Raw genomic sequence first — 27,613 nt, 5'->3', positions numbered from 1 at the left:
TTTGGCGTCAGTCGGATGATCCACGTGTCATTTACAGCCGATCGTATGCACATGACGAAATATTACAGTTCGTCATTTTTCATCATTTTCAGCTGTGTTTCTAAAGAACTCTATTTCATTGTTGGAGTAATACTTACTCAGAGTGGCGAATTACTGAAATGGTTTGTAAGAAGTAAGAAAACGTTACATTTACTGCATGATTTAATTGAACAAAAATTATCTGAGACATTTCTATCCTTTTAGAAATTTCATGGCAACGCTCTCACAAAGTTTTCACGCCCATCGCCCGTGGATCTGTTTCTCATTGGTGGAGGAACACTGACACCTACTGGCGAAATACTGATATTGTTCTTCATTCTGTTTATCTGCTGTTTCATTTGTGGAGCAATACTGACCCCAAGTGGCGAATTACTGAAATGGTTTATAAACGCCAAAAATGGGATCAAAATCTGAACTTCAATCTAAAATGGCTGACTTCCTCTGGGGTTTAGACCATGGCTCCAAGAGACTTTTTTGTAAGTCCTGACAAGGTACACACGTGTACAAAGTTTCGTAATTGTAGGTTAAAGCATGGCTTGGGGCTGATCATTTAAAGTTTTCTAGGGGGCGCTATAGAGAAATTAGGCCACGCCCACCAAATATTGTGATGGATTCCTGTCGGGGAGTGGATGAGGATCCATCTTTGTGAAATTGGAGCAGCTGGGCCCAAAAATGTGGTATTCAGAGCCAAACGTATGGCGATGGCGTTACAGGTCACCTCGCCATGCAGCCACGCCCACCTGCTCAATCGAAGCTGGTCGGGGTTGGAATCCTCAATACACCAACATGTCTTCTGTGTCTGGGCACAGTTTCATGTTGATGAGGTCAAAGGGGTCAGATAGCGACTTTCCACAGTAAAACATTACACTTCCTGTTCTCAGGGGCGTGGCCCTAAGTGATGTCATCATTCGACCATAGGGTATTGTAGGGCAGCCGATGATGATCAATCACAGTAACTTTGGTGCCTCTGTGCATTTCTGTGTAGGAGATATAGCAGTTTATTTTTTTATGGCGAGTAGGTGAACTTTGACCCCTGCTAACCCCCCTTCAGCATACTCAAAAACTCACAGTTTTGATAACTTTAGATGGGACATGCCTTATGAACAGACTGACCGAGTTTGAAGCCGATCAATCGAAATCCCTAGGAGGAGTTCGATCAAATACGAAGGCTGTAAACGGCAAAAATGGGGTGAAAATTTGACCTTCAATCCAAAATGGCTGACTTCCTGTGATACTTGCACTATGACATTAATTGTAAATTTTGAGCATCTTGGGGAGCTCTACAAGTGTACCAAATTTCATGTCTCTACGATGAAGTAAGTGAATAGCAAAGGGTCCTTTGAAAATTTCTAGGTGGCGCTATTGAGCCATTTCTTGTGGAATTTTTGCGACGACTTTAAAATACGTAAATTTGAAACAGGCTTAAGGCCTCCGCCAAGTTTGGTGAGTTTTTGAATATGATAAAGCCCCCAAAAAGCCAATTCATTTGGAGGGAGAAACAGTAGGAAAACAATAGGCCTTCGCAGCGCTTAGCTGCTCGGGCCTAATAATAAGAAACAGTACAGAAACAATAGGCCTTCGCAGCGCTTAGCTGCTCGGGCCTAAATATGCAATTGAGACGATAACACGGATGTTCGTTTTGGGATTAATGCCACCTCACGCTATGCAGCTCCTGTTTTCTAATTTTCTTTGGGGGGAACATATCTAAATAAATTTCCCAGTTAATTTCACAGCAGATGAGAGTAAATTGGGTGTACATTATAATTTAGAAAGATGCTAAAGCCACCAGCTGGGCCGTCTCTCCCTCTGTTTGACATTTTCTTCCTCTCCTTCTCTCTCTTGTTTTTGCTCCCTTTTTAAATGGCATTCAAGTAATTGATTTTGTGTGTTTTCCTTTTCTGAAGCATCGAACTGCATCAATTTAAAATCAATTTTGCTTTTTAGAAGTGGTCTGGCATATTCACTTTAAAATAAAACAAATTCCCTTTGACTTTTTTCTATACATAAGAAAAACATGAGCTTGGGGGGACAAGCTGAAATTACCTGGACAGGATCACCATCAATCCCACTGCTTGGTCCATTTGTTAAATGTATCAAAAGTCGTGTTTTTGTTTTGTTTTACTGTTTTTTAAAAGGATTTACATGTAATATTTTGTGGAATAGGTGATTCACTGTCATATCATCAATGCCAAGCAGAAACCTTGTATCTCCAATCGTGGACTTTTTCAGAAAACTGTATGTTATTTTAAAGCAATGGGGTATTAAACATGTCTAAATCCAAGGAGGTTTTGATGCTAAACAACATTAGAAATGTTCCTTATTTTCTGTTTTGACAAACACAGGTTTTGTTCATTTTAAGATTTTCTTTTCAGTGGGATATTATACAGCTGAGTTTTGATTGCTCTAAGTACTTTATATTTTAAACTGGGGATGAGCAAATCATTTCCAGACTCTTTACAAAGTATGAAAAATTCATTTTGAGCCAATAGAAGAAATTAGTTAGTAACTTTAGTGTCATTAGAAACTTCTTATTAGCTCTTCATGTCATTATAATGATTGTTCATGTAGCTTTTGACTTTGTTCATCAGATGAAATCACTTAATGATGTAAACTGGATTGAGTACAGTGAGAAAAATGTTCACTGTCAAGGAGTCATAAAATCTCTTGAGAGAAATCATGTCTATGTTTATAGATCATCTTGTGATCTATAAACATATAATAAAAATGATAAGCACATAAAGGTTTTCCCAGACAATTAGACAACTAAAGGGAAACTTCAGGAAAATCTGAAAGTTTAAATTAAGATGAAAACGGCTTGGGGGACTGCAGAGAAGCAAAGAGTGGCAGGCAGGAACAAGCCATGGATAGTGAGCTGACTTTGGGTCAAGGTTTGAACTTGACAGGTGCTTGTCAAAGAAAAGAAAGTCTGAAGTGTCCCGTTGTGGTTAGGCCAGTGAGAGAAAGAGTTAGGGACAGGGAGGCATCGTGCATCACCTGTCATACACCCAACCAGTAAGGTCGAGATATGGGACTGGAGACACTGGCATAAATGATTACCCAAACCGCCTTGGCTAAGCTCGAGACATGCATTTTTCATCCTCAGGGTCGGGGGTTTGAAAAATAAATGTCATACCTCTCCCTGCTGCCTGCTAAGATCACTAACCTGCCAGGCCTAATCATACATCCAGCTGTACTCACACACCTCCCAACTCCCAAATGAGATGAGCCTTCTGGTGGAAGAGACATGGAAAAACACTGCAAATGAGGCGCAGGAGGTGATCGCACAACCTGTAGCGTCAGCTTACCACACAACTAATTTTCTGGAAAACTGCAGCAGAACAATAATTCTAATAAGTAAAATTTCTTTTTTTTTATGCTTCTATTTCTTTTAGCAAAGCAAAAACAAATAGAAAAATTTTAAAAAAATCACCTAGTGAAGTGGTTAATGCAGGAAATTTCTACACAGAAATGTGTAGAAAATTGTACTTGAATTTTAAGACATTCACCTGTGTATCATAAAAAAAGGGAATTGATTTTTAATAAAAAAATCATTTTATATGTGCATGCATTTAAAATGTGCGTGCATTTTATATGAAAGTAAAGAAAGTCTTTTGTAAATACGAACACTGTCTTTCATCAGCATCATGTGATCTGCACTGTATTGTAAATGTGTTCTATGTATTTTACTCACTAGTTATAATAGTGAGCTTATTCATTACTAAAATATTCTCTGTTATGTCACATTTGGCTACAAAAGGTCTTTAGCAAAACTACATCACACTCTGCTGACAATCAGCAGGATAATTGCAGAAGTGCCAAGTTAACATTTGCTCATGTCCTCTCTGTTTTAAGAAAGGATGTGAGCAAGATAACTTGTTGGTTAAGTTATCTTGTTGAAAACTTAACCAACAAGACATTTTCTAAGTAGTTCCAATAAATGTAGAGACAAACCTATAGAAACAATGCTTCTCTTTTGATATTATTATTGCCGGTGTCTGCTGTTTATAGCAACTTGTTTGTCTGTTTCATGTTTACTACCAGAGGTTGGCTTTTTTTAACCTCGACTATGATGGTCTAATATCTTAGAAACCAGACATTTTTATTTTCTGAAGTGATATTGACTCATATTAACAGAATATTAACTACCTTAAATTCTAGGGAACATAACTTGAACAGTAAAGTTATGTTCTGTTTTAATGCTGACTGTGGTCATCCATGTAGAGAATTTACGACTTTGCTTTTTTTTCTTTTAACTGCTTTGTTTTGTGAGGACTGCTTATCCAACTTAGTCTTGTGCTTAGAAAAAAATTACTGGCTTATGACTGAATTATGTGTGTTTTGTTGTTTTTTAATTAATCAGAAGGTTCAGTTCCATTTTTGCATATGCCTAGGACAGAATGGATTGTCTTTGTTGTTCAGGAAATGAAACTATTTGTTTTCTTTATGCACTTTCTATTTAAGATCGTTTTTAAATGTGTAATTTTACACAAAAGATATTTCTAACAACTAAAATAATGTCTCTGTCACCCATCTGCATGTTTTTTTTTGCGAAGCATGACTAATGAACATCTTACATCTTATGTCTGCCAATTGATATTATAACAAACAGAAAAGTAAATGAAGCAGTTGTTGGTTTGAGCTGTCGAAACTATTCCAGACTTGACAGTTACAATGTCTTGCAGCATGTCATGTTTTGACAGAAATCTTGCTTACCAGACTTCGGGTTGTTGAAAAAAATTTGACTTTGACAGTTTAACTGCTATAAAAATGTTTACCCGCTGTCTTCATCAAACCAATCCGTTTCTAATTTTTTTTCTTTAAGTGTAAGAAGACATGCTAACTTACAGAACCCTCTGCTGTTATTGGCCTCGCTGGTGTCCAAAGCCATTTAAAAAATTCACTTTTTTAGAGTAGCACATTCTTAGGTAAAAAAACAGAAAAACAAAAACATGATAAATCAATCTTATTTGAATCAATTTATTCAGCAATGACAAAACTGAACAGATGATGGAAAAGAAACAGCTTTGTCAGTGCGACACCTTTTTGGATATGTTCTACAAAGTGTGTTTAAGGTTTGTCAAGTTAAGACTTAGTAATTAGGTATTATTTTTGGCTTTCTTGGGTTATATGTATTTTGACAAAAAGGTCTATTTTGTTGTGCACCTCTCTGAACTAGGAAATACAGCATATTACATGTATATTGCTTCTATAAGATTAGATGACAAGATTAGATTAGTGAACACATTTGAGGTTATAGTTGTTCATCACCAATCACTATTATTTGCCCTTCTCTCTGGAGAGCCACTATGGTAATTTTGGGAATAATTTAGACCATTATATTGCTTCAAGTTGAAACTATAAGCTGCTGTCACACTGTTTCTTATTTTTCCTTAAAATTGACTTTTCTATAAAAAAAAGTTTGCAACTTACAGACATGACAGTATTTTTGTTGGTGCAATAAAAGCTTCTCCATAGCTAAGTCATGGTTTTATCTGATCATCACGGTAGCATTTGAATAACACTTGCTAATTTCAATGACAGTGGTAGATATAGCATCTTATGATGCTCGTGATTCCAAATCTGGTGGCAGCTGTACAAAGCTTCCTCTTTTTCATCCAACCAGAAATCATCATTTAAACTTATTTAAAGTTTGCAACTTATGTTTCCAATTATATTTGCAGGAATATCGATAACATTTTATTTGAGGGGTTGTGAATAAGACTGTCATGACACCATCATGAACATGACATAACACCTGTCATGTACATAAGTCTTCATGAATATTTATGACTGTTGTCATAAAATATCATTCAGTAATTTATGACATTGTTAATACAAAGTTAAAATGTCATTTTGAATAATGTCAACTTTGTATTAAAAGTATCATAATTTACTGAATGACACTTTATGATGACAGGTATAAATATTCATGAAGACTTACTCATGCTTATGACAGGTGTTATGTCATGTTTATGACGGTGTCATGACAGTCTCATTCACGATCCGTCAAATAAAGTGTTACTGAATATCCAGTGACTTTACTGTTTTTTGGATCTTATTCCTTTAGTATGCAAAGCAATGACATCTTTCTTTAAACAATTATATAAGCCAAGATAATGGCTTACATTATCTTATCATGCAATGAAACATTATTTTCAACAGATCAGATGTTGGAGCTGTCCTATCTTAAGCACACATGATGCAACTAATGACCCTTTTGATTGCTTGCATCAGGTGATCTTTAGCATATGTGTCCTCTTATGAGGAATTGTATTTCGGGAGATGAATAATTGACTTCAATTGTCATTGAAAGTAGAATTCAGGTTTACATTTTTGATAATAGCCTTCTTAGATTAGTTCAGCAGTATTTAATTAGTTGAACTGTTCTTCTGTCATTTGTTTATTGCAAAAAAATGGAATAGTAATTAAAAAACACTTAATTGCATTGGAGTTAAATAATTTAAAGTGCCGCAGGAATCACATCAGTCCTAACTGTAACAATTGAATTTGATCATACAGTGATGCAAGTATTTCTAAATCTCTTCTTCTCTGTGTCTTTTTCCTCCCACCTATTTCAACTCACCATCTTTTCATTTCCTTCACCCTCTCTTCCACTCCTCCCGACTTACATTTATATCTGAGTTCACTGAGTTCCTGGTGATGGTTTTACAATCTGTGGGTGTAGGCCAGACTACCTTGTTTAACTGCAGCTGTTTAAAGTGTGGGAATGTCACCAGCATGATCCCCTTCTCTGCAATTCACTGTTCCTGGGATCGTGCCCACTGCCTGCTGGGAAAATCCCACCGCCCTCTCTGCAGGGGAGAACTTTTACTCTCTGCCTTACACCCTGGTCATTACTACCTGCTGCCACCCATCCTTCTAAAGCTATTTTTTTTGTCTCCATTTAAGCAGAATCATATCCATGTGTATTTTTTATGACGAATAAAAAGCAGGTTTTGCACTAAAGTGCAGTTTAGTAAACATAGAAGCAAAAAGAAGGTCAAATCCATTTCAGTACGGATACATTTAAAACCTGACGGATATATGGAATAAAAAGTAGTCCATCTGGCCTACCTGACTTCTAGTAAATGAAATCACAGTGATGCAGAAACCTTGTTGTGTGAGGTCAAGGTGTCACATGTTCACAGATGATCCTTTTACATGTGAAAGTGAGATTGCGGTTAAGAGAGGTTGCAGATGGTGAACTCTGTATCGCAGCGCAAACGAGGCAAGGATGACAGGATACACACAGGGATAAGAAAATGTATGAATACCAACTATGGCTAGATGAGGTGAGGCGACATGAGTTGAGGAGGGGATCAGATATAACTGAAAGCATAGAAAAGGCGGAAAGCAACAAAAACTTAAAAAACCAGAACACTGAGATCAGAGCGACGATGGGGATTCAATCCCATAGATGATCCCTTGTTCCTATTCCACTCTGATCCCAGAGTACTGCTGCCACCTGCTACCATATCGACTTTCCTGTTCACTGATCAGTACCAGGAGCCCATCAATGAGTCTCTACGGCTCCTTCATGCACATCTGCAGACATGAAAGAGCTAAATATGCATGTGTACTACCCAGTTCGACAGCTTAATCGCATCCCACATTAAATCAAACTCTTCCTAGAAAAATATGCTACCTTTGACAAACACACACAGTTGTAGCAGTGCTCCAGGAGGGCAGCAATTGACATTACTGCCTGGTACACACAAGCGAAAAAATGAGGTGAAATTGACTGTAGGCTTCAGGCTCTGAGAAAGAAGTCAATGAAGAATTAAATGCTGTGAAGGTCAGGCTGTTGTGATTTTTCTGCAGATGTGTATTAGGAGGTAATCTATTTATTCACGGACACAAGAGGAAAGACATGATTGCTTATAGATGCAGAACCGCCAACGCTAACTTCTCCTTCGATCTGTCCACGTGTGTTTAGGTATTCAAAGCTGAATGACCCTGCAAACTGGCTGTCTATCAACAGAACCAGCGGTCAGATTGTAACAACTGGAATGCTGGACCGGGAGTCTGTCTACGTAAAAAACAACATATACGAAGCTACGTTTCTGGCTACTGACAATGGTAAGAAGCAGTTGTTCTCCTCTTTGTTTGCACTTTATAGTTTATTAGTTTAGCAGTGGTTAACTTACTACCAAGAAAAAACAATTGCTGTCCTTGGTCTTTTACTGCCTTTTATAACATAATATAAATATCCCAAAATAGATACTAATTGAAATGCAACTATCAAGATAATTGTGTTCTATGGATGGAGCTTAGAATCTTGAACTTTAAAATTTCCAATGATTTATAGGTTCAAGCTCATGAGTGTGTCCAAAAAAAAATCCCTCTATCGGAATGTAAATCAAACTTTAACTTTTTTTGTCTGAATTTAAAAGCATAAATAGGGATGTAGAATCTAAGAACTGAACAACTGAGCTTAACTCAAAGAAAATCCTGGATTCACACAGCTGGTCACATTGCTGATCCTCTCCTCCACCCTCTTATCTTCAGTCCAGACCTGACTTCTCCCTCTGTTTCCTGTCATTTCTGTTGCATGTGTTATTTGTTCTGCCTCAAAGTTGAAACTTAAGCCTAACCAAGCACAAACTCAATCACAGCAAACAAATAAGTTCCACTTTACTCAGCTGGAATTGAGTGTTTTTTTTTTCTCTTCAAGTAGGAAATGCCTTTTCCCCCTTTCCAAATTGCCTTATCAGTGACACACAGTTCTCTGCTGTGTTTACTTTAAGTTGAACCGGCCTAAAAACTTAGTAGTATTTCTAAGTGTTTGCATCTGTGAATGCTCTCATGTGTATTTCTTTTATGTTTAGATGTGTGTTTCTGTGCAGTCAATTGCAATGATTGAAAATATCAATATATGTCCAGCTGACTGTGAGGTTAAGAAGCTGACTTCCTCTTACTGTGTTAAATGTCCTTTTTTTTTTGGCTTAATTTATGATGGATGGATGGATGGATGGATGGATGGATGGATGGATGGATGGATGGATGGATGGATGGATGGATGGATGGATGGATGGATGGATGGATGGATGGATGGATGGATGGATGGATGGATGGATGGATGGATGGATGGATGGATGGATGGATGGATGGATGGATGGATGGATGGATGGATGGATGGATGGATGGATGGATGGATGGATGGATGGATGGATGGATGGATGGATGGATGGATGGATGGATGGATGGATGGATGGATGGATGGACTCTAAAAAATGTAAGCGTGACAAATAAGCGAAAACGTAATAAATCTGTGAGGAGGCAAATGCTTACTGCAGATCTGATTTTGTAGGTGTTGCAATAACAGAGAAGAGATTATGGTAAAAATGCTGCGAAATGGTAAGAATATTAGAGAGGAACAGCGAAGAGGTGTTGACAGCATGGTGAGAGGCACACTTCCAGTTCCCCCCTTGCTGTCCACCCCTTTGCTAAATTCTTGTATAGTATTGTACATGTGGATGTGCTCATCAAAGAACATATGGTCAGCTCTTAGATGCCTTTTCTCCACTCGTGACATCTCGAAAAAGAGAGTTAAGACAAATCCTTTTGAGAAATTTACACAAACATAATTATTTATTTAGCTAGTTAAAACCCACTTAATTCTCCTATCAGCTGTGGCAAGCTGCTTCCACATGTCTCCCATACATGACTGGGATTAGCAGTACCACAAAATGAGAAAAAAAGTCTTGGATTTCTGTTCTGAAAGCCATGTGTGTGGAAATCTGTGTTTATGAAACATGTTTCTGCATTTATATTCATGTGTAATGAAAATTGTGACCTGGGTGTTGTTTGGATGCCTGAAAATATTTCTAAGTAGTCAAAAAAAAGTTGTTAATATTCCTCATGCAGTCAAAGTGGCAGTCAAATAAATAGACAATGACAAGATATATGAGAAACAACCCTTTAAAATGTTTTCATTTATTTTTCTATTAATAGCATTTTTAGGATTAACTTGGCTTTGCTTAATTTTCTGCTTTTGTTTTGACATTTTCTCTGAATTTTAAAATCTAATGTGTGACATATAATGAAGTATCTATGCTGGCTAATGTACCAAACACAGCTAAAGATTTTATGAAGCTGTTAAACTTCATAAAGTCATCACAAGTTTTGTGATGATTTCATTTGCTTTTTTAAGAATCAGATGTAATTCTATCAGCATTTTCAGAAACATATTCAGAATCTAATGGAGACTCGTCTCCTCTAAGACTTTTCATTGAGCACCGGTTCTCTGTAGGTTCCTCAAACTGTTCCAAAGCTGATAACGGAGTTCTCCTACAGCCGTCAGATTGTATTCAAGTTCTAGCAAATTTGGTTAAAGCCCATCATACATTATGTTGTATTCAGTTTTCCATCAGATGTGTTTTTTTTTTTTTTATCAAGCTTTACATGACATATTTTTTACTACATAAATTGTTCATTAAAATTACATAACTATTTACAATGTGTTTCTATTTATCCATGGTATATGTCTAGATGCCGTTACAAAACAAATCTGTTTTAAATTACAAATGAGTAGTCCAAATAGATGAAACATGTAGTGTGATCTGCAACAAAGACCACAAAGGTCAGAATGAGTCAACAAACTCACTCTGACCTCTCCTCAGCTGTGCCTTTCTCCTCTTTGGGAAATGTCTTGCTCTGTAGCCATGCTTAATTGGCAGATCTGTAAGATTTGCATAAATCTTTTTAAATTGCATTGCCCTGATCTGATCTCAGAGATGGGCTCGAAGGTTGCAGGAGTCCATGCAGCGCCTCCGCCATTAGGGCATGACAGTAAAATGACTTGTAATTGGAGGCAGCTAAGGGTCGTCACCCCGTGGTGCTCTCTCAATAAGCAGCTCAAGGGTTTATGTTGCTAAAATTCCCTTTTTTGGGGAATTTTTTGTGTCTCATTTTGCTGCTACACACACCTTTTCATGCTTGTTTTCTTCCTCAGCTATTTCACTTCCCAATTAAATGTCTATCCTTTATTCCCAATTTTCCATAAATGTTGTTGGTAATGGTCTGTTACTCTGTTCAATCAACACAACGGCTTCTAAATTTTGTCTGTAGATGGGATGTGAGTGTTTCTATGTGCAGCGGTGCATGTTATTGCAGTCCAAAGCTGGCAGTATTGCTGTCGAAACAGCACCTGCTACGGCCTGCCTAAAGCATCAGAACAAATTTTACAAGTTGACTTTCTACAGACTAAATGTGGGATCAAGTGCAACATTTCTTTGAAACTGCAAAGCCACAATTTCCACATGTGTATAAGCTGCTTTACCTGTGAGATGCTGTTGAAAATAATTATGCCGTTGAGGTAATGAGACTTTTCGGTACCACTGTGCAAGCGTGTTAAACAGATCCTGAAACAAAAAGCATGCTTATCTTTGAAAGCAGTTTCACTTTTAACAGCTAAATGAATAAGGTCAAATAAATTAATTTTACAGAATACAACACAAGTAAATCCACTGTATGCTGTTTGTAATTACCTTTTTTCTGTTTAACAAGAACATATTAGACTTTACCAATGCTAGACTTTTGTTTTTCAAGTGAGGCTGTGGCATTCAATTCATTTTAACATCAACAATTGTAACCACAAATTTAAATATCTGCAACATTTGAATTCTTATCAAAACTAAGCACAGAACCCCCCCACCCAGTATGGTTGGGCCAATTCACAGGCTTATTGCTTGTTGTGTGCATAATATTGTTGCCCTGGTGGGACATAAAATTATGTACAAATGTCACCTGATTGAAGGGTGATTTGAAAAAGAAAATCACATGCAAATTAATCCACCCAACTTTGTGTAATGCTCCAAAACCACTGTCAATAAAACTAATGTCTCGCATAATGTTATTATATGTTAATCATTATACATTCAAACGTCTGTGCTCAAAGCTTGCTTATTAAAATCACACAAGTCACAAGTTGTATGTTGTGTAAGCAGAACATGCTGGAAAAACAATGAGTTTTCAAACTGACAGAATTGAAATGATATTAGTCCGCTTGATAAAGCCAATGTATCAGCTTCTGGCCAGAACTGTGGATCATTTTGATGCAATTTTTTTATACTTACTTTGTATTTGATGCTGGGTACCCTTTTTTACGCTGAAAAGTCCCATTTGTCTTCAGAAAAAAAAAAAAAAGCTTTTCGCTGCATAGAAAGTAGCCTTTATGTCCAGTATCAAAGATGACTCACAGCATTGTGTAAATACATGCCGACAAGGACCTGTTTTGTTATATTACAGTCATCATTAATGTGCCTAACCCCTCTCTGTGTGATTCGCTGTGCTCTGCCTGCATCTGCATCGACTGTGATGGGATTGATTTGGCTGTGAGGCCAAAAGATGAAGTGAAAAGCAAAACTGTCAGAAGTATTTCTTTCAAAAGTTGAAACTATTCCCCAGCCTGACAGCACTCCTACCTCCAACATCATAACCATGAATGAACAATGCTCATTTTACCTCATGTCTGTTGCTTTTTAATTTGTCTTTTTATTCATATTTCATTATTTTTACATTTCCTCTGATGGGCCACAACTTCTCTGTTTTCTCTCTTCGTCCTCCCCTTCACTGCACACATCTCCACTTGTCATCTTCTTCTTCTGTCATGATGTTATTTTTTTATCTTTCTGTTCCTCCTCCCAGGCTCTCCTGAAGCCAGCGGCACAGGCACATTGCAGATCTATTTGATAGATATTAATGACAACCCCCCGGCGCTCGTACCAAGGGAGTCTCAGATCTGCGAAAGGATGAACAAAAATGTCAATGGTGTCAACATCACTGCCGCCGATGCTGACACGGATCCCAACGCTGGACCCTTTGTCTTCGAGCTGCCCAACTTCCCCAGCAGCATCCGACGCAACTGGACCATTGCACGGATCAGTGGTGAGTAGCTGCCTCTGAAAAAAATTATAAATAAATCAAATTTTTATCATAAATTTTTCGATCATTCTTGCGAGTGTATTGCCTCTTGTAAATGTTACATGATGCAGGTAGATAACTGAAACTGAGAAAATTGTGCATGTCGAAGTTTTGTCTCAGTTTGGTATTATACTACTTTATTACTGTACTTTGTGCTTCCACTTCTGATTTGAGAATCCCATAACAACAGATTTTCAAGTGATTTGTTAAAAAAAATAAAAAATCTTCTTGAGAATAATGCACAAGCTTGGCACACCTTTCATTTGGAAATCTACCCAGTCCACATGGCAGAAACACAAACTCAGCCAGATTGGATGAGGAGTGCTGGTCCTCAGCCATCATGTCTCTCCAGACGAGCAATACTGGGTTTGTGTCCAAATTTGTTTACTTACTCCAAAACTTCTACAAAGGTTCTGTGAAACCACAGTATGATCCTGCCATCACCATGTTTGGATTTCCTAAGTGCTTGCAGTACTAAGTGCATCCATTTAATGATTGGAAATAATTATGATCCCTAATTTTATTGCTACAGATAAAATTCGTATTTTATCTGTAGCAATATTTTATTGCAGATACGTCCTCTCCTTCACTGCATACAGATACTGGCTTGTATCTTTCCCAGACATGTACCTTGACACCATTTTGCCTCACAATTTTGTGGATATTATCTCATTATGTCATAGATTTGTTTTCCATTATGCTTGTCTCTTTCCAAATTATGCCCACTGAATTTAATTAGGCATTGATGGATTCTAGCTACTGTAGAACTATATCAAGGGATATTGATTGAAGTATAAGTCCCATTGTTGAACATATAAATGTATCAAAATTAAATAATTTTTAATCAAAATGAACTCAGGTAGATGAAAAGAGAAACAATGTTTAGTTTAAAAAAATAAACTTACCAGAGGCTGACATCTTGTTTATGCTTTTAATTCATTCACATGACATACATGTTTAAATAATAAAACCTTTGGCTTTTTTAATAACAAGGGAATGCAAAGTATAAAGTTTGTATGGTAGTTTCAACACAATAAATATGAACATTGTCATTTCTTAACAAGTGTTTTTTCCGCTTTGTTTTGCTCAGGTGATTATGCCCGTCTCGCTCTTCGGTACCAGATCTACTTAGAACCAGGAATGTACGAGGTCCCTATCATTGTGTCAGACTCTGGCAACCCTCCATTATCCAATAGGTCTGTCATCAAAGTGAAGGTTTGTCCGTGCGATGAAAATGGTGACTGTACCACACTTGGTGCTGTCGCGGCCGCTGGCCTGGGGACCGGAGCCATCATCTTCATCCTAATCTGCATCATCATACTGCTGTGTAAGTGGTCTTAATGAACTCATTCACTAAAATCTTGATGCTTCTAAAGAGATCCACATATTTACTGTAGACCCGAAGGTGTTTTTTATGCAATGGTCACCTGACAAACAATACAACTTGATTTACACTCTGATTTTCAAACACATCTTCATGTATCTCTGTCATGATTCATATGTTATCTGAACTCTTTTTCACTCCACTGAATAATGCAAACCCTGATAAGTTCAAAAAAATCTACAGATCATCGAAGGGCCGCAAGTTATACTTGCATAATTCACAACTAAGCCTGAAGTAAATATTAAAGATGCAGCACTCAGAGATTTATTGCCAATTTATGATCTTACGGTTTAAAACAGTCTTCTAAAAATCTGCCTTGTCAATATATATTTTAGCCAATTCTGATTCTCTTTTTAGATATATAATTGACAAACACTAAACATTTCTTGAAGCAAAGACAAGTTGCTGTTTAAATGGGTTTTAGATAGTTGAAATCTTAAACTATTTTTTGTATCTTACCTCAACATAACTAACCCAGTTAGCCTTTCAAGCTGTAAACAACAGTCTCTATTTGTATTTTCAAAACAATGTAGATGTGACCCACGTTTTAAAGGCCGTTATTCCATCAGAGGAAAAGCTTGAAAAGCCATAATAATAAAAACAGAGCAATCTTGCGGGTGTAAAACAACCAAAGGTGCAACATAAGTAGCACACATAAAGGTCTAGCTCCCTTAAGCAGTAAAAAAAACCAAAACAACCATTGTGTGTCCATTGAAAATACTTTCCATCTTTAAAAGTTTATTAGTACCTCACTTGACCTAATTTCTAAGGCCCTCACTGATATTAATACGGCTAGCTTTGAATCGTCTTCCTGCAGTAATAACTTGGAAGAAATTGCAGTGGTTACCAGTACCTGATGGTGTTTAGAAATTATGCATGAACATATTATGTAAAGTTCACATGTTTGAGATTCCACCTGGGTCACAGCAAATCAAGCTAAACATTGTTCAAACCAGCCAGTTTCTGAGTGCATTAGCATGAAGTAAAATACAATTTCGGAGTATCAAAAAGACAAGTAAGCTAAACAGGAACATGTGTGTCCCCAAATCAAGAAAAAGTCTCTAACATGCACATGCAGTGCCAAGTGTAATATCCACTGCAACCTGAAGTGTGCCAGGTATGATTTAAATGGCTGAGGTGGGACAGGGGGAACTTATTTTACAGCTTGAGACACGGTTGACATCCAGTGTTTCTTGGAGAAAATGATACAAAAGGATTAGACACCAGGCTTTTCCTTGACACTGATTTTTTTCTTCTTATTTGAAATGTTGAAGTGCCCACAGCAAAATGCAATGAGCCATGCTTTTCATTAATAGTGCTGAACAGAAAGTTGCATTGTAATGGCTTAACACTTCATTCCCAGCATGATTTAAAACCACTCCATTGTAGTTTTGAAAATATTTACAGTGAGGTCCAGAATTGTGCAAATCAAATTGAAATTAAATCATAATAGAATTAGGCTACACTCTTATTTTTCTTTCAGAACTTTTTCCAGCCTAAGCCCTTAGCTTTACACACTGCTGTGCTTCGGTGCTTTGTATAGATCCCTTAGCAAGGCTGAAGACATCACTTCATCAATAAGTAAAGGTGTCAGTTGATTTTGTGTTGTTGCAGCACGTCCTGCAGCTGTGTGAGGTTCCTTTGTGAATTGTTGCAGGCATGGTGCTGTTGTTTGTGGTGTGGATCAAGCGCAGAGAGAAAGAAAGGCAGACAAAGCAGTTGCTGATTGACCCTGAAGATGACGTCCGAGACAACATCCTCAAATATGACGAGGAGGGCGGAGGAGAAGAGGATCAAGTGAGAGCTTCAGAGAGACGCACCACATGTCCGCATGGACATCAAAGTCTCTGTTCATGCTTACGCTGCTCATGTGCCTCTACCTCTGTGGTGTTGCAGGACTATGACTTGAGCCAGCTGCAGCAGCCCGACTCTTTAGAACACATCATCAGCAAACCGCCTGGCGTACGCAGAGTTGACGAGAGGCCCATCATCCCAGAGTCTCAATACCCCATCAGACCAGTTGTGCCCCATCCTGGAGACATTGGAGACTTTATTCATGAGGTGATTTTAGAGATATTTGTATATCTGGCATGTGCTGAATCTGTGTAGTATCGCACGATGCAGTAACTTCTCAGTCATGCTGCCATGCGACACATAATGCGATTTGTAATTTTTGTAATCTTGTTTATTTGGTAGGGGATGACAACAACTAGTTTTCCTTTACTTCACAGCCACCCCACCCTCCAAACACTTTTGTGTGTATTTAACAAGGGCTAAATACACACAAAACTCAGACGCTGGCACGTTTATGCGAGAAAATACTGATTGACAGACTCATGACAACGTGTTCACACTCGAGAGGTGTTGGCAGCTGTTCAGCTTTGATCCATCCAACCTTGACTCTCGGTCTGTCTCTGTCTCTGTCTCACACACACAAACTCACCTGATCTCGCTCCAGCAGTCCGATTAAACTCAAACACGGCAAACACATGGTGTTTTTGCTACGTTCTGAATCCACGGGGATGGAGCTTTTTAGGTTTTTCTCTTTATTTCTCTTGAGTCAACAAGGGCTGTTCTCCTCACCTGCCTCACCTCGAGGTTAGTGGTCCTCATATGTTTTTTCTTTAAAACTGCAGCAGTGAATGAAAAATACAGTCAATTCTTTTTTACAAAATGCAGTATCACAGCTACTACAGCAAATGATAACAATACAAAAACTTGCATTCCTATTTATTTTATTTATTAGTGTATTTATTTTTACATTTCAGTCACAAGATTTTATTTGTATTTGTATTCGATCCGGTTTTCAGTGCCTTTTATTGGGATTTTCTGTGAAAGACCCACATACAGTACCAGCACAGATTTTAATTGGATTAAGGATTGGGCCTGTACTGGACCATTCTAACACATGAACATGCTGTTCTCCTAACCGCATTTGAACATCTAATTTGGATTGTTGTCCTGCTGTTTGGCGAATCCCAATCTTAAGTCTTTTGTTCAGTCTCTAACAGGTTTTCTCCCAGGATTGCCCTGTATGTCAGATCAATCCTGAGCAGCTTACCTGTCCATACGTAAGAGGGAGCTTATTCTACCTCTCCTTATGACTTTCCTTCAAAAACTGCATTTTTTTGCCACTGTTCCATACAAGACTCTCAACAACCTGAGCTGTGGATCTTCCGCTCCTTCAGAGTAACCCAGGGTCTCTTAGCTCCTCTTGTTTAAGTAAGGCCCATTTTACCTGGCCTGTCAGCAAACCTACTTGTCAACATGGTAGGTTTGCTATTGTTCTGCACTTGTTCTACACTTTCATGTGATTAATTAAACAGTTCTCTTGTAAATGCTCAAAGCTTCAGACATTGTTTTATCATCTAAGATCACTTTAAACTTCTCCGTAGCTTCATCCCTGACTTTTCTGTTGTGTTCTGCAGTTTTTATCTATTTGTTCACTAATGTTCTCTTATAAATCTCCGAGGCCTTCACCGAACACCTCTACAAGTGATAAATTGTACACAGATGTAGTCTATTTACATAAGTAGGTTGCTTAAGAAAATTTGAACATTTTCAATCTTTCTTCTCTCGCTTTGTAAGTTTGGGCAATTTCAGGTTGGTCTATTACATAAAATTCACTATAAAACATTGACATTTGTGGCTGTAATAGGACAAAATCTGAAATTGTTCAGTGGGTATGAATACTTTTGCAGAGTACAATTTTTTGATCTACAATAATCTAATATATGCTCTTCCACCGAATTTCAACTTGTTAGAGAATAGCATTGTTCCAGACAAGCGTGTACCCCTACCATAAATATGTCAAAGAACTGGAAGGAGATTTATGAGATGAAGCCTGAAGTGCCTGCAATGGAGCTTTGATCAGCTATTTTTACAGCATATCCATACCCAGAATCCATAAAATGATATCTGCTAAGCTTTTTATACTTTTTGCTCCAAACTCTCCAACAGCTGAAGACTTAATTTCAAAACTTAAGAGCCATCTTAGAAACATTTTGGTTGGGAGCTGGTGACCTAAAAACTGGACGGGGGTTTAAAAAAAAAGCTCAGTACAGCTGGTTTTTCATAGATCCTTCTAGTTGTGGGTCTTATGTTAGTCTTTTGCATGAGCCTTGGCTGTCTGTATCTTCTAACATCCCCTTCTGCCAGCATTCCAAATTAATTAACAGGACTGGAAAAATCCTCCCTCTTCTACAAAGTGCTCACTGTTCTCGGCAGTGGTTCCCTGTCACTGAAATTTTTTTGCAACCATGTCATTCCCGAACTGAATAAAAACAAGCTTATGGCATGAAATTGCAGCACAATTGCCAATACATTGGCTACTGGAAGTCTTGCATGATTCATTTAATACTTTCCCACCACATTTTGCAGTCTGGAAGGGAAAACTCTGGAAAACACACAGCTCTCCTGTCTAATCTCTCCTGGGTTATAAATAAAGGCATGTTTCATTATCTGTCTTTGTCAGTGCTGTAATGGACTGCCAACTTGTCTCACCTCTCGCCCTGTGACAGCAGGGACAGGCACAAAATTGTAGGTACAAAATGGGGGTCAAAGTTGGCAAAGGGGAAGCTTGACCCAGTCGTTTAAAACAGCTCAACCTGAAAATGTTCGTGTCCATGGGACACAACTCTATATTAGTGGATAACGATCAGCTCATGTGACGGAGAGGCTTAGCCAGCGACTTCCACCTACGTAAGTTTGATGTAGAAACACATCTACAGAAACTGATTGGTTCACAAAACAGTTGCAAAAGTTCACTTGTGAAAGTGATGAATTTTTAATTCTGCAAACGTACTGTTTTTCATATCCACCAACATTTTTGGCTCGGGTTGCTTTATGTTTTCTAACTTGTTTTGTACACGTGGACAACAATAATCACAGAGAGCCTTCTGAATAGTTTGTTATTTTAGTGCTGTAAGTGTGGAGTGAGTTAATCCCTTTTGCTTTGTTTGCTCTTCTTGTCCTCATCAGGGTCTGCGGGCTGCAGACAACGACCCCACGGCTCCTCCGTATGATTCCCTGCTCGTTTTTGACTATGAGGGCAGCGGCTCCACCGCCGGCTCAGTCAGCTCCCTCAACTCTTCCAGCACAGGAGATCAGGACTATGACTACCTCAACGACTGGGGACCCCGTTTTAAGAAGTTGGCTGACATGTATGGGGGTGGGGATGATGATTAAGAATCCAGCCCCATCTCTCACATATATACACACACACACACACCCTCGACCCGTCAGCTGGCCTGCCAAGCTCTGTCTCCTCAACACAGTGGGGCTATTACACCCTTCTTGAACACACGTTAAAGATGGCATGTTCACACGGACCAACCAACCAATCTAATAACCCACCACAGAGGATCAGTGCTGTGAGTTACTTCCAGGTGCTCTTCTCAACCGGCTCCTGCTCTAAGCCTGTCTAAGACTGTACTAGAAGCTCTGATTTGCAGGCTTTGTGTCATATCTATTCTCAAACTCATGTACTTTTTTTGTCACGTCAATTTTTGAGTTGTACACTTTGATTATTTTTTTTATGTCTGTTTCAGTTTCTATTGCCTTCTTTTTGTCCTCAGTCTCGTTTGTTTCAGAAGATTCCCTTTTCCGGAGGGATTTCACTTTTCCCTCTCCGACAGCCCCTCGCCCGCCCGCCTTTCTGAAGGAGCTTTAGGTTGAGCTACATGCTTTTTCTGAGGCAAACAAAAGTGAGAGAAAAGGTAACACAGATATGAAAGTCCTCTTTACATAGAGGGTTTTGATCCATTCTTTTCTGAACTTGAATTTCCTAGAACAGAAGCACTGTTGTTTAAAAAAGTGCCTTCAGTGGTGGGTTTCTTTTAGCAGACTCCTGCTAACTCAGGATTGGTTGCCATTATTTGGACTAACAGGCCGTGACATGACCCCGGACCCTTTAATTGAGATCTCCCTCGTCATTTCTCCCATCCGGCAGGGCCGTGGTATCTGCGGGAGACGTCAGTGCAGGTTTTAGAGGACGCTTCAAGTAGACATACTGTACAGAGGCCTACAGTGTGTCTCTAGGTAATGGATAAATCATTAGGCTTTTTCAAGTCAGATGTACCTGTGCCCCGAGATCACATTTAGCTTGACTATGATTGCTATAATCACAGACACATATAAAGAGGCTGTCTTACAGAAAAAAAAAATCATTCTGTCTTTGTTTCTTGTAGCAACAGCAGCTGTGTTTGTTTTGCTCTCAGTGTGTGAGAGATTGGTCTCATTACTAAGCATAAAAGTTGAAAAGCTAAATGTGTTGTTTCTGCAATGTTGCTGGGTATGAAGTACTTGAAAGGTTATTTAGGAGCTTGGCTTTAAGATCGTCCAATATTTGCATATGTACTTTTTCAGTCAAAGGTGGTTGATTACCTTACAATTTTTGTGAGAAACATGTTGTGGAAGTATAAACATGAAAGTTACAAATATTACAAAACATAAAACACAGCCATTGGTGTGATTCTATCTTATAATTAGCTGAGCCTTGAGTTACTGTCGCTAATTTTACCCAAATTAGCCCCTATAGCTTTTCCTATAACTTTATGACATAAATCCTGCTACAAAAACTAGAGATTCACAGTGAAACTGTCCAATTTTCAGCTTGTGCTCCTGACCTGTGATCTAGTCAGTCAGAACTCACAGAAATCTTACCTTTTCAGATCAGTGCATGTACCATATCAAATCACAGAAGTGGCAACACACTTAATATGTGGACATTGTTACTTTGGGAAGAAGACTCAAAGTTTGTACCAATGAGGGGTTTAAAAATGAAATTAGTGAAAGCACAGTATATAAGGATATCAGGACCAGCTGTTCTTTCTGTTAACATGTTACTTCCTCAGAATTTCACATTTTTGCAGTTTTGTTTTCTTGTATATGCAGCTTTTATGGGTTTAAAAACAATCTGCCAGCAGATAACAGGAAGGCTAAACAGAGTAAACCAAAATGTTCAGTTTCAGCCACATCGGTTATAGATCAGACTGGATGTAGAAATGTTGGCTTTTCTGCTAAATTTATAAGATTGAAAGTAGGGTTGGATGTTATATAGGTAATACACTTGGGAGGGCTGTTTATAAGTACAATTGATTACTGTTCCAATTACAAACTTGAGCTGCTAAAGGACTTTTGAAATGTCAACTCCCTTATAAATTTGTCTTTGTTTTAAAATTGAAAAACCCATCTCTGTGACACAATGTGACATCTCCTCTGCTTCTAATATGCAGTTATTGTCACTAATACTGTTATGACCGCTCTTACAAAGATTCTTAAATCTGCAATGACAGTTTATAGCTTTACAAAAAACCCAACATTGGTGCATCTCTAACAGAAACTGGGGAAAATAAGCTGAGGCAAGCAGTCTTAGCACTGTCACAAACCAGCTCTCTTTAGGCAGAGTTCTACTTATTTAAAATGTTAGTCTGAAAATCCTGACATTAATTTAAGAGGTTTTACAAAATGTAGATTTGTGTGAAGCCCAGGTACTTTAGTAATGAGACTCTTCCTCACACATTTGCTGTCTGCCAGCTGCCTTTGAGCTTTTGTAAACTTAATTTGTGGCATATCAGGGAGGTGCTATGGGGACTGTTGTAGACTGGTTAAACATAGTTTGCTCATTAAAGTTTTTGAATATGCAAAACATTTAAGAATGGTACGGGGAGAAACTGATCATTGAAAACATGATTTGTTCTGAGCAGGTTTATATTGTTTCTTACTGATAAATCAAAATCAAATCAAGTCAAATTTTATTTGTGTAGCACATTTCATCAGCAAGGCATTTCAAAGTGCTTTCCATCATAAATACAAAAACACAAAGTCATGCATCATGGAATAAACAATACACTGTTGCATATTACATTTCAAATACAATTCTAAACAGGTGTGTTTTTAGTTGAGATTTAAAGGAAGTCAGGGTTTCCGCTGTTTTACAATTTTCTGGAAGTTTGTTCCAAATTACTAACCTGAAGGTCTCCAAAGGTGAGTGGGTGTAAAGGAGCTTTTTCTAATTATTCCTTTCTTAATATTTTCAGTTTTTATTCAACAAGATTTAAATAACAATCAAACCACTCTGTTTTACAAAATATAATAAGGAAGCAGACATGAGCTCTTTGAGATGCCTTGAGGAAAAAATATACAGTTCCATAGTATCATAGTATTTAGACAAAGATTTAAAACCAAAGTGATTGAATTGCTTTTATTTGAACATTTTAAGTAGCTAATGGTCTTGTTGCTGCAAAATAACATACTTCTAGTTGCATTGATAGTACAATACCATAAATAGATTAAACATTTCAATCTACATTAAATTATTTTGCTACCAGTTTTTAGATAATAGACTTATTGGACAGAGTATTATAAATCTTTGCTATTTTTAGGCGAACAGAAGTGTAAGCAGCTGATATTAGCTTCTTAATTTGTTGGGCTATCTGATTGGTTAAAGTGTAAAGTTGGCTGTTTAGGTTATTGCTGCTCATAATTTGTGAACTGTAGTTTAAAAACAGTGTAATTTTAATAAAAGCGATGCGTGGTACTTCATAGTTTCTTGTACCATGATTTGTTTTTTTGTGACTGGAAATCTATACAAAGAGTGGCCATTTTATTTGCTTTAATCAAGGGAAAAGGAAGAGTAGCTGTTGTTCAGCCAGCTTTCCAGTAACAGGTGGAGGAGAGACAGTAAACAAGCAAACAGTACTTTGGTCACTTCCTCTCTCATCTTTTTTAAAGGACCTTGAAGTATAACAGATCCTTTTAGCAGCTTTGAAATTGTTGCTTTTTAAACCCTTGTCAAGTAACCAATATGTAAATTGAGTGAAAATAGACTGGTAAGAAAATATGGAAATGTTTGTCTATAGATATAAGTAGACAGAAAGTGGTGTGCATCATTTGACTTTAAAACACGAAAGGAGCAACCAATCCAGTGTAAATAAACAGGTCAACAGGGTCAATTTGGTTCAGTTGGCAGATTGATAAGTATGAATCGTTGCTTATACAACCTAGAAATGTTGATCAGGATAGCCGCCAGCTCAGATATGAACACAGAGTGTTTCCCACAGCTCGCTGCTAGATAAGCTCTTATCTGTGTGACTGCCTTTTAGCCTGAAGAATATCCCATAAAATAAACACAGCTGTTAGTTCCTATTTGTGATTCTTTCTGACACATAAATGTTGTAAATATAGAATCTTTTTATACATGTGGTGACATTAGTTTTTCTGTGCAGCCTTTTTTTCCACTATAGTTTGGTTCCAAATGAATACTTGGCAAATTATATTTCACAAAAAGCCATGTGCATTTACCAGAATTTGTATAAATCTGTATGGGCTGACAGCCATAATTGTATTACTTCATCGTGGCGAGAGGGTTTCCACACCCAACCAACCTGTACAGTACACACTCACTCCTCTAGGCCTTACTGTACATATAAGAGTGTTCTATATTATATAATCCCATTCTGCAGTGTTGCAATTCACTGAAAGAGCAGCACTAAGACTGATGGCCATCCTGTCTCCAAAGAAAGAAGAAATATCATAGTAGTGATGCTCTGTAATCAGACATTCAAATCAAATTCTGGGACAGATATTGGCAGCCAACCTTCATAAACTATGTTACGTATGAAGGCATGGCGCATTATTGTAGTGATGCTGAATGTTGGCTTGGCAGCGAGGCACCAGTGCATAGAGTGAAACCTGACCCGCAGTGATCTTCAAAATATTGGTTATTTCCTGTTGAAGTCGTGGTCCATTTGTTGTGTTGACATTCTCTTGCTAATATAAAGGGAGAATTAACAAATGAAAACCAAGAGGGAACTGCACTGCCAAAGTTCAACCCTGAGTTCTGTCTGACACTTGGGGTTACTCAAAGAACGCCCGGTCACTGCGGGCTGTTCTGGACTCTTAATCACCATGGATGCAGACCTGAAGGGAGATTCTAAAAGATGCCAAACTTTTGTTCTGCTATGGATTGAAGTCCAAATATGGGCAGCAGGCTCTCATACGAGTCCTCCTGCTATTCAAGTCCAAGTGTACATAATGTAATATTTGCTTGAAGCTAAACAGACCATGTTAGGCAAGCTGTAACTGTACAATTGGAGCTTTTTGCATGTGTCTTTTTATAATGGGCAGATGAGTCCTACTCCAATTATCATGAACAAATTCAAAAACTGTGCAGCCTGCATGACAGAGGCTGGAGTCCAGATGGGACTCTGGTGTATGCATATTGTTTCAAATGAAGGAAAAAGGAAAAAAAAAAAAAAGCAGAAAAAATATTGCACAGGTATCAAGTCAAAAGACTTTTTTTGTAAATTGTCAACAGCACAAATATTTTATATTGTTGTTTGTACCTTTTTTTAAAAAAGAAAAGGAAAAAAAAGGGAAAGAGTCTGTTATTTCAAGCGTGTGTTTATATTGCCACTGCGACGTCGGTTTCCAGAAACCCCATACAGTACATTCACAGCCTTGCAGATAAACCTTGTAATATAGACGCTGAGCCAGAGTCCCTGTCAGCATCATGTGTTATAAATAAAAATTTCCCCTCCTTGTAAGAACAGAGCATTTTGTCTTTTCTATGTCACCTGCTGTTTCCAGTAAGCAATGTATTTCATCTAACTCTTTGTTACTTAAGTGTTCATTTGATGCAGAGCACTTTAAGGTTAAACTCATAAGGTTAACACAAATGTTTCCTTAATCGCGGTCAAAATCCAACTGGAAATCAGCAGCAAAATCTGGGAATTGTTTACAGGTGGTCCTGGAAACTCCTTTATGGATAACCTTTAGATATGTTATTAAGAATAACAGAGAAACATGTCAGTGTCCAGATCACCAGTACTCAGATCCAGGCTTTGAGGGCTGCTGTCCTGCAACTTTTAAATGCGACATTGGTTCAACATGCCTCAATCAAGCAGCTGAATTTGTGGATCCCTGCTCTAGATGCTCACAGGCAGTAGAAACATATCAAAAAGTCACCTCTAACACACTTTTAAAAATATTTATGCTTTTTCTTCAGTATTTCAATTATTTATACTTTCTGTATTCATAGTTTGTAAACACTACAACAGTATGTTTGGCCTTAAACCAAAGATGTGTATGTGAGTCACTGAGTTACATTTCAGACTGAGGCTTACTGTTAAATTAAACTGGAGTGGTTTGATCTTCATATGTAAATGATGTACTTGTAGTCTTTCATAAAGAAACATCTCACAGTAAACAGTCTTCTAAGGCAGTGTTTCCCAACCCTTGTCCTCTAGGCTCACTGCCCTGCATGTTTTAGATGGTTCCCTGCTTTACTGCACCTGATTCAGCTGATTGCAGTTCAGGAAATGCCTGTTAATCAGCCATCAATTGAAACCAGTTCAGCTGAAGCAGGGAAACACCTAAAACATGCAGAGCGCTGTGCCTTGAGGACGAGGGTTGAGAAACTGCTCTAAAGAAAGAATTTGAATCAAAACAAATGATAAATTGTGTTGTATTTCTGTATGCAGCAGTTTAGTATGGCGTTTATTGGTTCAGATTCATATTCAAAATTAGTTTTACTTCCAGCCATGAGCAAACGTGAAGCTAAAATGATCAGCACAATTAAGGATGTTCATTCATCAGATGTCTTCCAAAGTCACGTAATGAGGCCTCCCTTTGCTCTGGCAGATGAAAAACAGGAGGTTTGAGGTTTGAAAAAAATGGAAAAAAGCTGTGCCTAATTTTCTCCCTCAATCTATTGCAAATTTGATCACGATGAAAACAAAAACAGATGTTTCAGAGCTGTAAATAAGAGTGTTCATTGATCTGAAAATGAACATTTTTAATCAAAGTTTTTCTCAACATCTCATTTTCTGCTGTTTTTTTTTATTTGTTCCAAATGTTGTAAGATTGTACACATAAAGCAAAAATGATTTTTGACATTATTTAAACTGCAGGGCAAATTTCCGTAGAAAGAGTCCAGCCTGGGATTTTAACCCAGGACTTTCTTGCAAGAAAGTCTTCCTATTGCGCCACTGTGCAACCACCGACAACCCTAAGAAAAGGTTAGGCTAACTGAAAAAGACTATAGTTACAAATAACATTTAAATTTTTAATAAATTTAAATTGTCATAAGCTAAAGATGTTCAAAATATTCTCTTCCAAGTCAAGTCTCAAATCTTTTGCCCCAAGTTTGAGTGAAATGTCTGAAAAAAACATTTTCTCATACCTCATGACAGAGGCTATTTTCACAGCACTAGTAAAGTATGTTATCATCCTATTGAATAAAAAAGTAGCTACCATTTAGATTTTAACACTATAAGCAATCAATATTTAAAGTTACAACAACTTTAAAACATACTGCTAGATACTGAGAAAAATGTTGTTTGGACGATAACACAGCAAGGTCAAATACTCCTCATATCATTGAGACGCCACCTGTGGGAATTCAAACTTGCTTTGACTAGGAGAATGGTCTGGCAGAGATCCATAACTCTTGAAACTGAAAGTTCAGTGAAGCCATACATTGTTTATTGATTATTACCCAAAACGATCAGTATTGTCTTCAACAATTTACTGCTTTCACTGCATCTGAATCGTCTTGGACAGCCCCACTGACAACTCTTCTTTAGTTCTCAATCGTTCTTCAGTCTCTGTGGGAGCAAAGGTAAATATAAAGAGAAATCTTTTAGCATTCAATTCAGGCAGCCATGGCAGCTTGAGGAACAGAATAGAAATGACTTTTACTTTTTCTCTTCTGGCACAGCAGACCGATGAACCTACACCCAATTCCACCTTCTCCACATTGATTGACCTGTCAGACCATGTCAGTGCAAATGCAGTCAGAATGCTCTGTTGTTACACGCTGCTCACACAACAAGTCATATATAGATTTCTCTCCTAAAGCTACAACATAGGACATAAGACAACATACCTCTGCCCTCTAAGCAGTTGGGTTGCAGTGTTGACATACTTATCCAACTTTCAGGAATAATTAATACAACACAGTGGAGCTATACGTAGTTACACATAGTTTGCAGAAATGCCTCATGATTTTTTTTTTACTTGTATGGATCCATCACATGAATGTTTTTATTAATCTTACATTGATCTAAATCAGAGCTCTTTTAACACCTTTATCCAGTGTGATATAATAATACTGATATCTTTTCTGTAAAAGATAGTTACTTATCAGATAATAGGAGATTTACTTAAAAAAGATAATTGGTAACCGGTTAATTCTTGAATCAAATACATAAGATAAGTGAACTACATGCCAAATACAGTTTAAAAGGACAGACAAGGAGGGCT

General features: G+C 37.8%; 1 protein-coding gene across 3 annotated transcripts in view; it reads left to right on the top strand.

The window, feature by feature from the left end:
• The window catches only part of LOC129370201 (cadherin-4-like), a 252,522-nt gene extending 227,623 nt beyond the window's left edge, over positions 1-24,899 (top strand). For all 3 annotated transcript variants that reach the window (XM_055045967.1, XM_055045966.1, XM_055045968.1), the window contains 6 exons: positions 7,976-8,118; positions 12,688-12,927; positions 14,054-14,290; positions 16,005-16,144; positions 16,244-16,408; positions 19,328-24,899. In XM_055045967.1, the coding sequence (XP_054901942.1) occupies positions 7,976-8,118; positions 12,688-12,927; positions 14,054-14,290; positions 16,005-16,144; positions 16,244-16,408; positions 19,328-19,534 (1,132 nt within the window). In that variant the 3' untranslated portion in view covers positions 19,535-24,899. The remainder of the gene's footprint in view (positions 1-7,975; positions 8,119-12,687; positions 12,928-14,053; positions 14,291-16,004; positions 16,145-16,243; positions 16,409-19,327) is intronic.
• Positions 24,900-27,613: the final 2,714 nt, after the last annotated feature.

This window comes from Poeciliopsis prolifica, unplaced genomic scaffold (genome assembly GCF_027474105.1).
Source record: "Poeciliopsis prolifica strain line A6 unplaced genomic scaffold, Auburn_PproV2 SCAFFOLD023, whole genome shotgun sequence".
Lineage (NCBI taxonomy): Eukaryota > Metazoa > Chordata > Actinopteri > Cyprinodontiformes > Poeciliidae > Poeciliopsis > Poeciliopsis prolifica.
This window is presented reverse-complemented; position numbering and strand designations above follow the sequence as displayed.